The sequence below is a fragment of the Fringilla coelebs genome, assembly GCF_963513975.1.
Source record: "Fringilla coelebs genome assembly, chromosome: 3".
In the NCBI taxonomy this organism is placed as follows: Eukaryota; Metazoa; Chordata; class Aves; order Passeriformes; family Fringillidae; genus Fringilla; species Fringilla coelebs.
The window spans coordinates 59,143,735-59,158,483 of record NC_140030.1 but is presented as its reverse complement, the minus strand read 5'-3'; the positions used below and the strand labels follow the sequence as shown (position 1 = coordinate 59,158,483).

Sequence of the window (14,749 nt, the reverse complement as noted above, 5' to 3'; positions counted from 1 at the left end):
GAATTTAAACATTATCTGCCTGCATGCATAGTAATATTTCCACATTTAAGTTAATTTTCTTTATCAATTTTCTAGTGTCTTTGCTGTAGTGTCTTAAAATTTAGAAAAGGTGGCACCTAAGACATCTAGAACAATTTGGCATAATGGTGCTGTTATTTCTGTATAACTTATGCTTTAGGCCTTTATCATCTGCATATACTTTTTTTGTAGCATCAGCGCCGATTGTTAAAATAATAGATCTTTTTCTTCACATTTAACTTACTTCTGGAAATTTCTGGAAGTTGTATTTCTCACTATCCATACAATTAGTCCTGTACAGTGCATATTGAAAAGGAATATTTTGTTTGTTAATACAGATGAAATTGCTGGGTGAATGCAGTGGAAGCATAGACTCGGTAAGAAGGCTTGGATATAAACTGAAGGAGGAAGAAGAAAAATTTTCAGGACTCATTAACATGAACAGTACTGAAACACAAACAGCTGGTAAGTAACATGTAGTTCATTTGATGGGCAGCAATTATGGAAAGCAGCACACATGCAAAGCTTTTCTGAATAAACACTTGGTATTATTTGCTGGTATATATGTTTACATGAGCATCTGTTACCATGTTCTGTTTAACATTTTTTAATAGGAATAGTAAGGAATAGTAAGTATTCCTTGTGTATGCTGTATGAAGAGTTTAGGCATACAAGTCCATTTTAACAATCCCTTCATATCATGAGGGATAACCCTAAGCCTTTCAGGAGGTCCCTGTGGATGCAATGGGGTTTTTTTTAAGATTTCTCATGAAAAAGGTTGCTTATATCGCTGTACAAAACACTGAGGCAGCATTTGTTTCTTCTAATATTAGCTTTCACCTCTCAGATTACCTGCCTAGAGTAAAGAAATTTATTTTCACCTGATAGAAGTATCCATTCACCTGGCTAATTTTAAACATCAGCTGTAGAAAAAGAGATATTTGATTGCAGAAAGCATGGATTCCCAGAGACTATAAAGGCATCATCCCCTTCTTAGCTTGACAAAATATGCTACCCATATAGTGTCTTTTATTTTTTTGTGGGTTTTTATTTGTAAATTTTAAGTTGATGGAGTGATACAACTTCTGCCTTCTGCTTTAACATTTCAAGATAACTAGCAAGAAGAAATAGCCCCTTATTTATTTCTTTCTAGTGAAGGTGTTTATCCAGTGCACCCGTGGTAGCTAAGGCAAATGCTGTGAGGTGTGACCATTAGACAGTGATAGGCACAACTACCAATGAAAATAATAAATACCTGGTTACTTAGATGTATTAATATTTCTTGTCTGGTAATTTAAGATGTCTTTTCTTGCCAGCATAGCCTATTTTAGAGACCTGCATGTATCAGCTTAATTCTGCTCTAGAAGTCTGACATTAGAAAGGAATAAAATTGCCTGTTGACTGGAATCATCCAGGTTCTTTGTTCCTTCCCTCCAACATCACTTTCTTCAATCTAACTTCATTTTTGAAGTGGTTAGTGTTTGAGGCTTAGGCTTTTTACGAAGCATCTTTTTGTTCTGAACAGTATTCAATTTATGCAATTGTGTATGTGTGTGTGGGTGAAGCTAGTGGGTTTTTTGGCTTTTGTTGAATTTGGTGTTTGTAATTCCAGGTGTAATTGAAAGATGGGAATTAATCCAGGCTCAAGCTCTAAGCAAGGAGCTGAGGATGAAGCAGAACCTTCAGCAATGGCAGCAGTTCAACTCCGACCTTAATAGCATCTGGGCTTGGTTGGGAGAAACTGAAGAGGAACTGGAGAAGCTCCACCGCCTTGATCTCAGCACTGACATACAAACTATTGAGCTCAGGATTAAAAAACTGAAAGTGAGTTTTATTTCTCTGTTCCATGAGTTACCTTCTAAAAACTGAGTGCAACAGGTATGTTGAAGAGGTTGCAAATAATTGCAGCTGGTTTTCTCCACAAAGCAAGCTGCTACTGGTAAAGTAACTGGGAAAATGATTTTCTGAATGACCTTTTGGAAGGAAAATGTACCACTGGCTATCCAAATGAAGTTTTGGAATAGTAGTTCTGTGGCAATTCTGTTATTCCAGAATGTACAGATAACTCCTGATGTCACCCAAATTGATTTAAAGTGCCAACTTAGGTCAATTCTCTTCTACTCAAATTGGTAACAAAATAGCTGGTTCAAAAGAAATTCCTCATTGAGACATTACTACTTTGTGTGGAGGAATGAGAAGGAGTCCAAAGGTGTTGTAACCTACCCCGTGTCACCAGTGCAACGTAGGAAAAATTTGATGCTACTTAGCAACATTCCTTTTCTTCTTCTGTCATCTCTGGAGCATCAAAATCTGAATGATACTTTTCCGTCTCTCTCATATAGCTGTATTTCACAGCTATAAAGATCTGCAAATGTGGTGGTCCAAAACTTCTCATTCAGTTACTAGTATCTTACAAGCATAAGCACAAAAATATGTGACCCAATGTCAAAATGCACTGTGCTTCATGCCAGGGGTGAGGTGAACAGATAGTAAAGGCTGTTTCCAGCAGTGATCCATGGGAAGCATGTCAATGCTCATCCTAACTGTAATCCAAATATAGCTGCCACAAGTACTGCAAAGGTTACTGTGACATCGTGCTTTTAGGTAAATGCTGTAAAGTAGGTGGAAAACGGGGCATTTCATAAGAATCCTGTTCTTATCTCACCATCTCTTTGAAAGCCCATTAGTACCCTCCAAACCAACGGAGGTTTCTTTTGTGGCTTCCAATGTAAACAAATCAGAGTTTTTATACAAGTTGTGCTTCTATAAATTTAAGTTCTTTATTCTCTTTGTATGTTTTTGTTCCTCTCAGTAAAAGCTTTTATTTTAAAATACTGATGACAGCAGATTCCACTTGAAAATATGTTGGTTTTCAGCAAAACTGAGAAGTGAGGGCAAAAGTTTTATTGTGAGCTAAAATACAGTTGTGCTACATGTTTAAATTTTGTGGGACCTACTCTGTCTTTAAAATACCTGAAACATCAGCCAGATCTTTAAAATTCAACTCTGACTTCAGGCTTTTAAGACTTTACAAGTTTAATTGGCTTGCTCTTGTTTATGCTCACAGTAAAATTTTAGTAGATGTTAAAGAGTGAACATTTGCAGAGTCACAGAGTGAGCCCAGAAGCGTCATATGCAGAGTAAAGGGACTGTTACAGTATGGTGCCTTTCTGCAGCTGCTGATGGCAAAGCATTGCAGCCTTGTGGTGCATTCTCTACTTTATGTTTCTGAAAGTCACGATTTACCAATTTCCATTCTTTCTTCCCCTTTTTCTTACCATCAAGGAGCTGCAGAAGGCAATTGATAACCGCAAAGCAATCATCTTGTCCATCAATCTGTGCAGCTCAGAGTTCACTCAGTCTGACAGTGAGGAGAGCAAGAAGCTCCAGGAGCGCCTGTCTCAGATGAACGTGCGCTGGGAGCATGTGTGCAGCATGATCGAAGACTGGCGCAGCTCATTGCAGGATGCATTAATACAGTGCCAGGTCTGTACTGTGCCTATTTCAAATTGTCAGCAGCCCATACACTGAAAATACAAACCATTTAGTCACCTGGTGTGCTCACGATCCATCTGAAACTTAGCCGTGAAAGCCATTGAGCTTTGGCATATGTTTTTCTCAAGGATGCACCTGTGCTACCTAAAACATGTGTTTACAGCCCAATATTTACAAAATTTGTCATCTCGGGAATAGTATTCTAATATTCTTGGAAGTTATTTTATTTAGCTAGTAGAATGTATCAGAGGATAAATTAAAAACCTGAGTTTGACTGGATTATTCTGCTACCCTGTTAAAATAATGATTCACCATTTGCAGGATTTCCACGAACTGAGCCATGGTTTGCTGCTTTGGTTGGAAAATATTGACAGAAGAAAAAATGAGATTGTGCCCATCAATCCAAATCTGGACTCAGAAATACTGCAGGATCATCACAGACTTCTGATGGTAGGACTATAATGACCCTTTTCTCTCCCAAAACACATTACCAGAAAAATACCTAATCAGATTTCTCTTTCTCGTGAGGGTTAGCACTGTACATTGTGTGCTAACACAGAGCTGTGGGACCAGCGTCAGGGACTGACTTTGCCTTGGTAGGGAACACCACTCACTTTCCTTAGTAGCACAACATGTGATTTTAAATCTCAGGTAACTTCTAGGGTAATGTATATCCTCCTGTCAGATTAGAAATTTATATTGCTTCTCTCTTTTTTTTTTTTTCCATTTCTTTAATTTAAAATGTTGAGTTTTGTGAGATCTACTTTTTTTTTTTTGACTGCTATTAAAAAAATTTGATGCTTGCCTTGGCAACAGCAAATCAGACGTGAGCTGCTGGAGTCTCAGTTGAAGGTGGCATCACTGCAAGATATGTCTTGCCAATTGCTAGTCAATGCTGAAGGCAAGGATTGTCTTGAAGCCAAAGAAAAGGTACATGTCATTGGAAACAGACTGAAGCTGCTCTTGAAAGAGGTTACACGTCATATTAAAGACCTAGAGAAAATTCTAGACATTTCAAGCAGTCAACTGGTAAGTCACGTCTTTTTATTCCTTTCTGTTCACTGAGCGTGTTTCCTGCTGTTCCGACTGCCTTTCTCTGATCATTGCTATTGGCTGCTCTGTTTCTGTGGTTTGCAGTGCTTATCAAGGTGGAACATGTAATCTTAAACTTCATATTGTAAATATCTCTTTTGATATAGGGGGGTTTTAAATTCAGTAATTTTTTTTCTATTTGATGTAGCAATTACTGAACTTCTTGGTTTGTTTACCCTGCTATTACTGAATCAGTCAACTGGCAAAGTATATGAGATAATTATTCCAGTAGCAGTCCTGAAAATTATAATATGTCAATTGTCACTGAAAAGGAAGTTAATGCACACTCTGTCAAAGAGAGAAAAAAAGGCATAAAATAAATTCTGTAATAGGGTAAGGAGTCCCTCATAGGCTGTGAGCTATAGTGCAAATCTTTTCAAGTTGTCTTGTATCTCAGGTATTTGAGAGGCAGTTACACACATGTCTTTGCTAGCAGTGACACATACAGAGTAAAGATTTCAAGGCTCTCCTTTAGTTTGCTTTTTTAAAAGGACTTGGATTAGCAGAGTGCTTAAAGCACAAGAACTCAGCTCTTCCCTCCTTTTGTTGGATTTCTACCCGTTTAATTAAAATTTTGGTAGTACCAAACTCTTCTTGTAGTTCACAGCCAATGAAGAACAACTGTTTTTTCCCCTGTATTGACTTTGGTGGAAAATGTGTCACCTAAGCAAAGGAAGTTTTAACTATTGTTTGCTTTTCTTCTCCTTCAGGGCTGACAGAGAAAACATGTAATGCCTTAGTCTTATAAAATTTGGTAACAAAATTTAGCTGCTTTATTTTATTTGGCTTGGAAATAACTCTGCTGGAATTTCACTCAGGGTAATTTTTCTAGTTTGCTTGCCTGTACAGCTAGTTGCTGTATTTCTGAGCTCCGTTCCTTCTGAACTTTAGGAATTGTCCTCATGGTCTTCTGATGAATTAGACACATCAGGCTCAGTGAGTCCTGTATCTGGAAGAAGCACTCCAAGCAGACAGAGAACGGTAATTTAATGTAATTTATTTTCTTCCGCCTCTTGGGTGGGAACTGTAGATATCTACAGCAGTTCTAGCCAGCTGGAAGTCACCCCTTCCCACTTGTTAGGAAAGGAAATGGCATAAACCAAAAGGAAAACACAGCTGCTTTCCCCAACCCTGCTGCATACCCCATCCTGCATGAAATCAGAAGTGGTAAATACGATCTGAAACCAGGGCTGTCAGTGTGGTTGGTTTACCATGGTACGGCATGTCGTGTCTCTTGTATTTTGCTCTAGTGATGGCAGCACCCCAAAGTCTGGTCTTGTCTGGTATAATCAGTCCTCCATTTCTGTTTGGCCTTCTCTTCAGAGCTGCTTCATCAAGAATCTCAATAAGTTCTTTTGTCATTTCTGATGCAGGTTGCAGATGGTCTTATTGAGACTTTGGATGAATGGCTAAGTAGAGCTGAAGGGCACAAAAACATTATTCAAACCAGCTAGCTGTGCAGGACCTAATCAATGGCTACAGTGGCAACTCTGGAGTTGTCCATTTACATCGCTGGCACAAAATTCAAGAAATATAGCAATACATGCCTAATACTTAACACTTCCATACTCTGAGCCCAAATTGGAACTGCAATTATTTTGTCTTTTTCTGCAATTCTATTGGTTGATTAATTTGCTTTTTTCCTTAGTTCTTAAGACAATCAGATTGGTTTTGTTGTTTTGTTTTGTTTTTCCATTTGCACTTTTTTGTAAAGCCTCTGAGTTCTGTCTTGAGAAATCTATGGCTCTTGAAATTCATTTATTTTTTTAATTTTGTTTACATTCACTAGTTTCCTTTTAGATGCTAGTATGAGAATGTAAAGGAATACTGGCTTTTCCAAAGGAGACATAATATAAACATTAACATTTAATTTCAGAGGTCAATGCTTTTGTCTTTTAAATTTAAACCTAAATAATTTCTAAGAACTCTGATATCACAGGTGTAACTGAAGGTTGCCTGACCTTTACAGGAAATGGAGAAGTATTTTACCATAAATCTATGTTTAGAGAGCATGTAGAATTATCATAATTTTCATCTTAATATTTTAATAAGGATTTGTCTGTCTCTTAATTTGTTACTGTTCATATACATGACTACTCTTTTTTTCCCCCTCCATAATTCATAGCTAAGTTGTATGATTCCTTGGGTCTAGTTTTCAAACTTCTGGGTTCTGCACCCACACAATTTTGAAGACTAAAGTGATACTAATGTGTTTAGAATTTCAGTGCCAAATATGCTGATGCTAAATAAATAAATACTAATACAAAAGAAATGCAATCAGAATTATAAATATCTAACTGCATTAAATAACCCAGCAAATAGCTGTGAGTGCAAGAATGCCCCTACAGTTATTTGGCCTTCAAAATCGTGGGGTGTAGGAGAGGCAAAACTTGCCAAAAGAGGGTCTCAGACCTTTTTTCCTTGAGAATATTAATTTTTCTGCATGTGCATTTTTAAATCTATATATTTTTCCATATTCAACTTAATAAGATAACATCTGTTTCATATTGCCTATTATTTGAACTAAATTTCTAGAGACTTTTATTTAAAACCCAGAGCTGCTGTTCATAAAAATAATGTCTAAATTGTTATTACTGAGTTCACTATGTATGTTCCAATAATTTTCATAACCAGCTAGGTGCAAAGAAAAGCCAGTTTCCTTGGTTCATGGGTATTGGTCACTTCATTTGATTTTTTTTTTTTTTTTTTATGTTTCCTTTGCTGCACTTTTAATTTAGTTTCATCAGTAGCTTGTCTTTATTTGCCTGGACTGAACATTCTTCTTTCTTTACCCCCTGTTCATTGCAAACAGCCACGGGGCAAATGTAGTCTCTCACAGCCTGGACCCTCTGTCAGCAGTCCACATAGCAGGTACCTTATTCTCCTGGTTTCCGCACTCTGTTCTAGAACGCCAAGGGGATGATAGAAATTGGCCGTGGTTCCTCTCAGTCCCACTGACTCCATCAGGGGGTCAGGGCTTACACAAGTGGGAACTTCCCTTTTGTTAATCATTCAGCAAAAGGGACTTTCAATTACTTCAGATTCTCTGTTAAATAGAGATACAGGCTAATCCTTGGACAGCTGCAGCTTTTGCTTCACAGAAATCCCATGTAATCAACATTTATTTTTCATATGCCTGACCAGAGTGAGTGTGTGTTTACACTCATGATATTTAATGATTATTTTATTTTGGTGTGATTTAAGAGGAGTGCTAGTAAGTTCATGGCAAACACTTTCTATCATCCTCTTTACCTCTAGATATTAAATTAAGGCAGGTAATAGGCCAATATCATATTCTAGAATTCACAAAACCCACAGATCTGGATGAAACATACTAACATCCTTTTCTTTATTTATTTATTGATTTCTTTTTTTCTTCTTTTTTTTTTTTTCCCTGAAACGTTTTGTTCAGTTTGTGGGTTTTCAATACTTTAGACTCCAAACTCAAAGTCAGAATCTGAGAGCACTGAGACTCGGGATCACTTTCTCTCCCCTCCTCAGACGAACTGCAGTATAACATGCTAACACTGCCACGGCTCACCCGGTGCTCGCGTCCCTGCACTGCTCCGGGAGCAGCACTGCCCCATCTCTGTCTGACCAGTAGAGAGCAGGCGTGCAGCTACAGCTTCTTGCTTTCCACGGTGTCTCCAGCAACCTGTCATCTCTGCAGCTAATAGTGCTTCTGCATTCTTGTTGTTGTCAGTGTGATGTGTGTACCTTCGCTCTTTCACTGATCGGTTTACTAGCCTCAACAATTAGGAAGTTTAAAAAAAAATTTCAAAAAGCAAAGGAGCAAGCCAATGTGTGTAAAGGGGGCGTCTTTTGCTATTTCAGTGTCTTGCACACTGCTAAAATAATCAAAAAGTGTGATTAAGGTATATTTGTTCTCATTAAATCTAATAATAAATTTCATTTAACCTAAATCTCATTTATTCTCTGCATATCACAAATTAACGGATTTGTTTCTAAAATAGTTCCTGTTAGAGTCAAAGATTTTATGTTAGAAAGAAGAAAGCACAAAATTAAGTAATTTTTTTTTAAATAACTCCTGTTAGAGTCAAAGAAAGAAGTGAACACTAGATTTAATACAGTGACTGAGCCACAAACAAGCAGACAAAAAATATCTTAGAGCATTATTTTGTTTCATGAGCAAAATTAAGATTTTATTCTCATTATAAATGAAGTAAAGAGCAAAACTATTTACCATGTAGATATTTACATAAACACTTCTTTTAAAAAGTTTGCTTTGCATGTGTAGTTAGGGACTGAGTAAAGTGGCATTGTTGTAAAACCACGTAACAAATAGAACAAGTGTCTTTTACTTCTTCCACATACACTAAGAAGCTGCCTATTTTTAAAGATTTTTTTCCTTTGAAACAAAAGGAAACCACATAGAAAATAGGGGATCTATGTAAACTCTGTCTTTCTGTCTGATGGAGAAAGAGAACTAATTATTCAGCTCCAGTCTGCTATGAAGCTTGGTGTTTGTTTCTCGTAGGGAGAAAAAAAGGGAGGAGAGGGGCTTTACTCTGCAGCCACTAACAGCTAGGAGGAGGGGCGATGTCTTTGACAGATCAGCACGCTGGCACTAGCACCGTTGTACTCAAGGAACACATTGTGTGCGCTTTTCCACTCTCCTGTGTAGTCAAACCACTTCTGCCGGCCTCCTGAGGTTTCTGGTTGTAGGTGCGAGCCCCTGGCTCAGAGAGCAGCTAGCAGTGCTTGGCAGCTTTGGGATCAACCCCTGTCCTCACAGTGGCATTGCTGTGGCACCTTTCAGATCAAGGCTTTCCAGCTCTGTTTATTAACACATCTTGTAGCAGCACAACACAATGTTCAATTTGTCATTCAGACAAGCATGGAATACGAATGAGTCACTGCTGAATAGGAAACTTAATCAAATGCGCAAGCCAGACAGGTTGTGGTTGATGTATAATGCGGTTTTAACTGATAATGCGGTACAAGCTGTCACTGTGTTCTTTAATATTTTGACATGCCTCTGATCAGAGTACTTTGTGTTTGATCTTGCACTGGATCAGCAAACCCTGTTAGGGTTTAGTATAAAGGAGAAATAAAGTCAATCCTAAAAGGTTTATCACGCAAGAAGTTGTGAAGGAAATTTCATCTAAAAATTAGAGGGGCCATGCTTTGTGCATAGTAAGTGTCGTATCACTCTGCCTTCTGCATTATCACCACAAAAAGACAGGCAAATATAGTGTGAAGCTAAGCAAGGTGTAGGATTAAACTAGACATTGCATTGTGGATTTAACTGGAGTCTCATCCAAGCAGTACTAGTAATCGTGTACTAGGTGAGAAAGAAAATCCAAGAAGCAAGTCCTCTTTCTTCATCAGTTTAATAGAGCTGTCATAAGTGCACACCTGGATCTTTGCCTGTGAATTTTTCTGAAGTGAATTTTTTGAAGTGATTAAAATGTTAAACGATTAAAATAGTGGTTCAATTTGCTCAGGGGTGTTTACATTGTCTCTCTTGGGCAGCTCTATTCAGATCTTGGTGCCATAGTGCCAAACTCCATTTCCTGCTCTCCCCAAGCCTCCCCAAGTGACTAGTGGATCTTTAAAGGTCACTTGCTGTTCCTGGAGCGGACCAAACCACATCACTCTTTGTGCCTTTGCCCACAAAATTATACTCATGGCTACACAGCAGCTCGAACACAAGGTTTGGGTTTGGTTTGCCATGATTCTTTTCCAAGTTATCTCCCTCACTCTCACTTAGGGCTTGTTACTTAAATATCATATACAACTGTTGCTTCTTAAACTTATTAGATTCACCCACTTTTGTTCTGTGCAAGAAGCCAATCCTGTCTGGTATTTGCAAAGACCTTCAGCATCTGTCATCATAGAGATGAAATTTACTATTCTTATATTTTGTGCAGTAGTCTTTTAATAAAGATATTAAATTAAGGCCCTTTCTTGATTAACTGCAGTAAATAACATCCTACTAGGCCAGCAGTGATTCTTTCAATGTAAGCCTGTTTTCCGCATTCCATTAGTCACTTAGCATTAAATTAACTTTATTTATTTCTATCAGCTTCACTTGAATGATAAATTCCTTTTTGATAGCTTTCAGATGCTTACTGCAATACAGACTGGTTACATAAATCATATTTTCCTTGGGGAAAAAAGTAGCAATCATCTGTACAAAAAGGTTCCCCTCTGAGCTGAAATTAAAGTTCGCTTTGACCGTCCTATCTATAGCCTGGTAAATTAGCTTCTCCCCTCTTGAGATGCTTAGAGAAGAGTTCCAATATCACTGACATTACAAACTCTCAAAGTAAGGGTAACTGTTGCTTGCACTTAGATTAATATATAAAATTTCTTGACATGAAGAAGCTTACTGTTGGCCAGGACTGCAGCTGTGCTTCCCTCTTTCATCTGCTAAGCAGGAATTGTGTGCTGGAGTGAGTAGCAGATGGCCTTACCTCTTTGCCTCCTCACAGTGTGACAAATGGTGGAACAATCAGAATAGACAGCTAAAGAGACAAGCTCAAGAACAGAAATTAGATTTTTCTCCAAAGTGGGGCACAGTACTTCAGCTTTCCTTTCTCCTGCCAGGCTAAATAGGTGTTCTGTCCCTAAAACTAGTGAGCTTTTTTTATTAACATTGTATAATTTCAAGCATCTCTCCTTACCAGATCTATTAAACACTCTAAGATTGCCCATTCCATTTTTCAGCCAATTATGTAGATTGCAGGGGTGTGCCTGCCATAAACACGAGTAGTACAGCACTCAAACTTTTTATAACTCGTCCTCTGAAGATGTGTTTGTAACATTTCATTATTTGATTTTTGAATTGTTTCCATGCATTATTATTCTTCAATACCTTACTTCACTGCAGAAAATATGGTTTGCTATGAATTGTTTTAGTTTTTGAAAGTTTGTGTTCCTTTTGAGATCAGCAATGCAAGCTTACATTACAATTTTTTTTTTTTTGTAAAACACAAAGCAAGACATGCTGGATCATGCTATGAAAGGCATAGGAAAAAGAAAAGAAACAACAGAAAGAAAAACTTTGCTACCTTTTGATTCAAATTTTTGGAAATTCCCCTTCTGACACCCAGTGTTGCCCCAGAGTAATTCTGGTGCGATGAAGAAAATGACATTTAGCTCATTATTAAACACCAGTTAGCAGCTGCAGAAATGTGGTCACTTTTTGATTTGGATTAACAACGTTTATACAATGAGAGCCTTGTAAATAGGTAGGCTGTGCAATCAAATGCTTGGAAGGTAATTAAGCACTCCTTGTTCCCTTTGTTCCTGCCTCAGGCCATTAACTTCCTGTCTTGGTATTCTCAAACAGTAGAAGTCCTGATCTAATGGAGCTTTTGTATGGAATGCTCTGGTGCTGTTTAATGTGCCATGTCCTTTCAATATCTCTTTTATAATATGTGACCCTACATTATGCGATAAGCAACTTTCCATCTGGGCTACAATAGTGTGGATTCAGACAACACAAGATCTGATGTTTTGATCGTCACTGCTTCCTGGAATATTTAGTTCAAACTAATAATTTAGCATATCTGCTGAATTTGTGTTTAGGTATCTGTTGGCCACCTGAACTTTAACATTTGCTTCGCTTCGTTGAAGTCCTCATAGTGGGGTACTATATATATATGAGCAAGAAAATGAAATACTCTCAAGCACAGAAATAATTCTTTTCTGAAGGTGTGCAAAGGGAACACTTGCTAAGCCTGGCATTGTTTCGAAGAGGATATTTTCATTTTTGGATGCTTCCCCACACAGATTCAGATTTATCAGGGAGACAGAATCAAAAGAACAAGGGGAAATCAAAGAAACAGTAAGGAACCATCACCCCATACTTACTTTACTGGGAAGCATCTGACTGCAGCCAATAAGCCTGATTTCCCACATCTTATGAGAATTTTTATCTCTTAAACTTTAAGAAATTTTAGATTTTCTGAGGCCTCATGATATAGCAACCATGCAAATGTATTATAGCAACATATCTGAGACAAAATTCATGATCTAATGTCGTAATAGCAGAGTTCATGAAGCAAGTTACTTGAAGGCTCTGAGTTCTTCCATTTTTGGCTTGTGTGGAAAGACAGTATTTTCCCATGCCATTTAATTAGCACACTGAGACCATCAGATTTAATCTTTCCTAGTCACACTTTTCAGCTCTTGACAGTTTCAGTCAAAAAAAAAAAAGTGAAATTTATGTCTTTATCTTTCATTAAAGTAATAGAATGGATTTTTGAAGTGTCCCTTTGGAAATATTTGTGCTAGATCTCTACTGCCTCATAGACTTCATAGGTATGTGCCACTTCAAGTCAGATTCATCAACATAAGGGAGAAAATCAGTTGGAAGGTGATGATGTCAAGTCAGTTGAGCAGATAGATTTTAACTGCTGATTCTGTGCAAGATTCAAAACACAATGTGCTTTGTAGAAAATAAGTCCCCCTTACCTGTATATTGGTCTATTGATTGACAGAAAATTATGTAACTGAATCTCAGTGCATTATACCCTCATGGATGCCTTATACATAAACAAATGTAGAAACTTCTGCAAATCAAATGCAACTGGCCATTTTAAACACGAAGGCCCACCTTTTTAGACATCATACATTGAACAAATATGGCAGATATAGCCCACCTTTTATTTTCCCCATTTGCTACAGCACAGTGCTTTTAAGTGGAGAATCTTCCCCAAAAATGATAAAGGGGCTTTGGGGTCACAAAGACCCTTCTATTGCGATCATTTGGTCTTTTCCTACCTAGTCTAGAAATCTGGGGTCTCTCAAAAGTGTTAGGGAAAAAGCATGTTCACTGAAAAATACCTCTGCAGTTGTCAATCAAAGTCTGTGCAAAGTGTAAATCAGCCTTCAGGGGAGGTTGAGTGCCCGAGGGCAAGCTCTGCTGCAGTCATGTTTCAGTGTATTCAACTGCCCATCTTCTTTCCTCAGGTCCACAAGAGGTGGCTCAGGTTCCTCCCCTTCTGAGGCTGGGCCAGCGTGGCGGTGCCCTTCCTTCTTCCTCAGAGTCCTCAGAGCTGCTCTGCCACTTCAGCTGCTCCTGCTGCTCCTGATCGGGCTGGCATGCCTGGTGCCCATGACCGAGGAGGATTACAGCTGTGCTATGGCAAACAACTTTGCCCGCTCTTTCCACCCCATGCTGAAATACATGAATGGTCCTCCTCCATTGTGAAGGAGACCTGTGGGACAGCGGGAGACCTTGCTGGAGTGCTGGCTGGGAGCGAGGTGGTTTTGAAGGGTGACAGGGTTCAGCGTGGCAGCTTTACCTGTCCGCTGTTGCCACTGCTGTGCCCGTACCTTCCTCTGCTGGCACTCGGCTGGAAGCGCATCCAGTATCAGTATCAAAGTGCACAACGTATTACCTGAGTAGCATCATTTCAATACTCGCATCCTGGGTACTGAGGAGGATGCAGTGTATGTGAGGGAAACCTCTTCTGTACAGCGTTTGGGATCTTTTAGCCACTTTATATCCAGGTCATTGCCCTGTACTATGCATAGCCAAGGACTTGATACTGTAGATCCTTTCCTGTGTGCTGCTCCAAACAACCCATTAGCCAGTCTTTGTTAAATACCCTCTCGGTATCTACAGTATACAAAATAACCAATGCTTAAGGAATTTTAGAGCATTTGTAACATACAATTTTAAAAAATCTTGTATGGCAATGTATTATTCCCTGTGGTTTCTGTTTCAGGCATGGTGTTCTAACTTTTGCTTTGGATGCACAAGGTGTAAATCTGAGAAGCACTTTTTTAAGGTTTAAAAAAAATGGATGTAATAAATAAGATTGCAGAAGTTTTTATGAGGAAAAAATGTTGAATGTCAAGTTGAAAAACAACATATTTATGTATGTACAGTTTGCTAAGCCAAGTTTTGTTTGTATTGATTTCTTTGCATTTATTATAGATACCATAAAATATTTTGTCTACGTGCTTTTTAATGACAACTATGGAAACCTCTAAGTTTAGAATGAGATATGTATGGTATAAAAAAAAATAGAAGACATCCATATGCACTTCAAAAAAGAATTAAAAAATTCTGTAACAAATTAATGGCATTAGGTATATGTTTGAAAGACAAGATCTGGAAAATGGCAACTGGCAGAATACATGGGAAAGTATCACATTGGAAGTT

At 38.2% G+C, this 14,749-nt stretch overlaps 1 protein-coding gene across 7 annotated transcripts in view; it reads left to right on the top strand.

The window, feature by feature from the left end:
- Positions 1–14,534, top strand: part of SYNE1 (spectrin repeat containing nuclear envelope protein 1) — a 278,124-nt gene extending 263,590 nt beyond the window's left edge. For 6 of the 7 annotated variants that reach the window (XM_084201522.1, XM_084201521.1, XM_084201518.1 and 3 more), the window contains 8 exons: positions 357–483; positions 1,631–1,842; positions 3,304–3,504; positions 3,835–3,963; positions 4,330–4,542; positions 5,497–5,586; positions 7,418–7,476; positions 13,549–14,534. In XM_084201522.1, the coding sequence (XP_084057648.1) occupies positions 357–483; positions 1,631–1,842; positions 3,304–3,504; positions 3,835–3,963; positions 4,330–4,542; positions 5,497–5,586; positions 7,418–7,476; positions 13,549–13,789 (1,272 nt within the window). In that variant the 3' untranslated portion in view covers positions 13,790–14,534. The remainder of the gene's footprint in view (positions 1–356; positions 484–1,630; positions 1,843–3,303; positions 3,505–3,834; positions 3,964–4,329; positions 4,543–5,496; positions 5,587–7,417; positions 7,477–13,548) is intronic. The other variant, XM_084201520.1, reaches the window with a different exon arrangement.
- Positions 14,535–14,749: the final 215 nt, after the last annotated feature.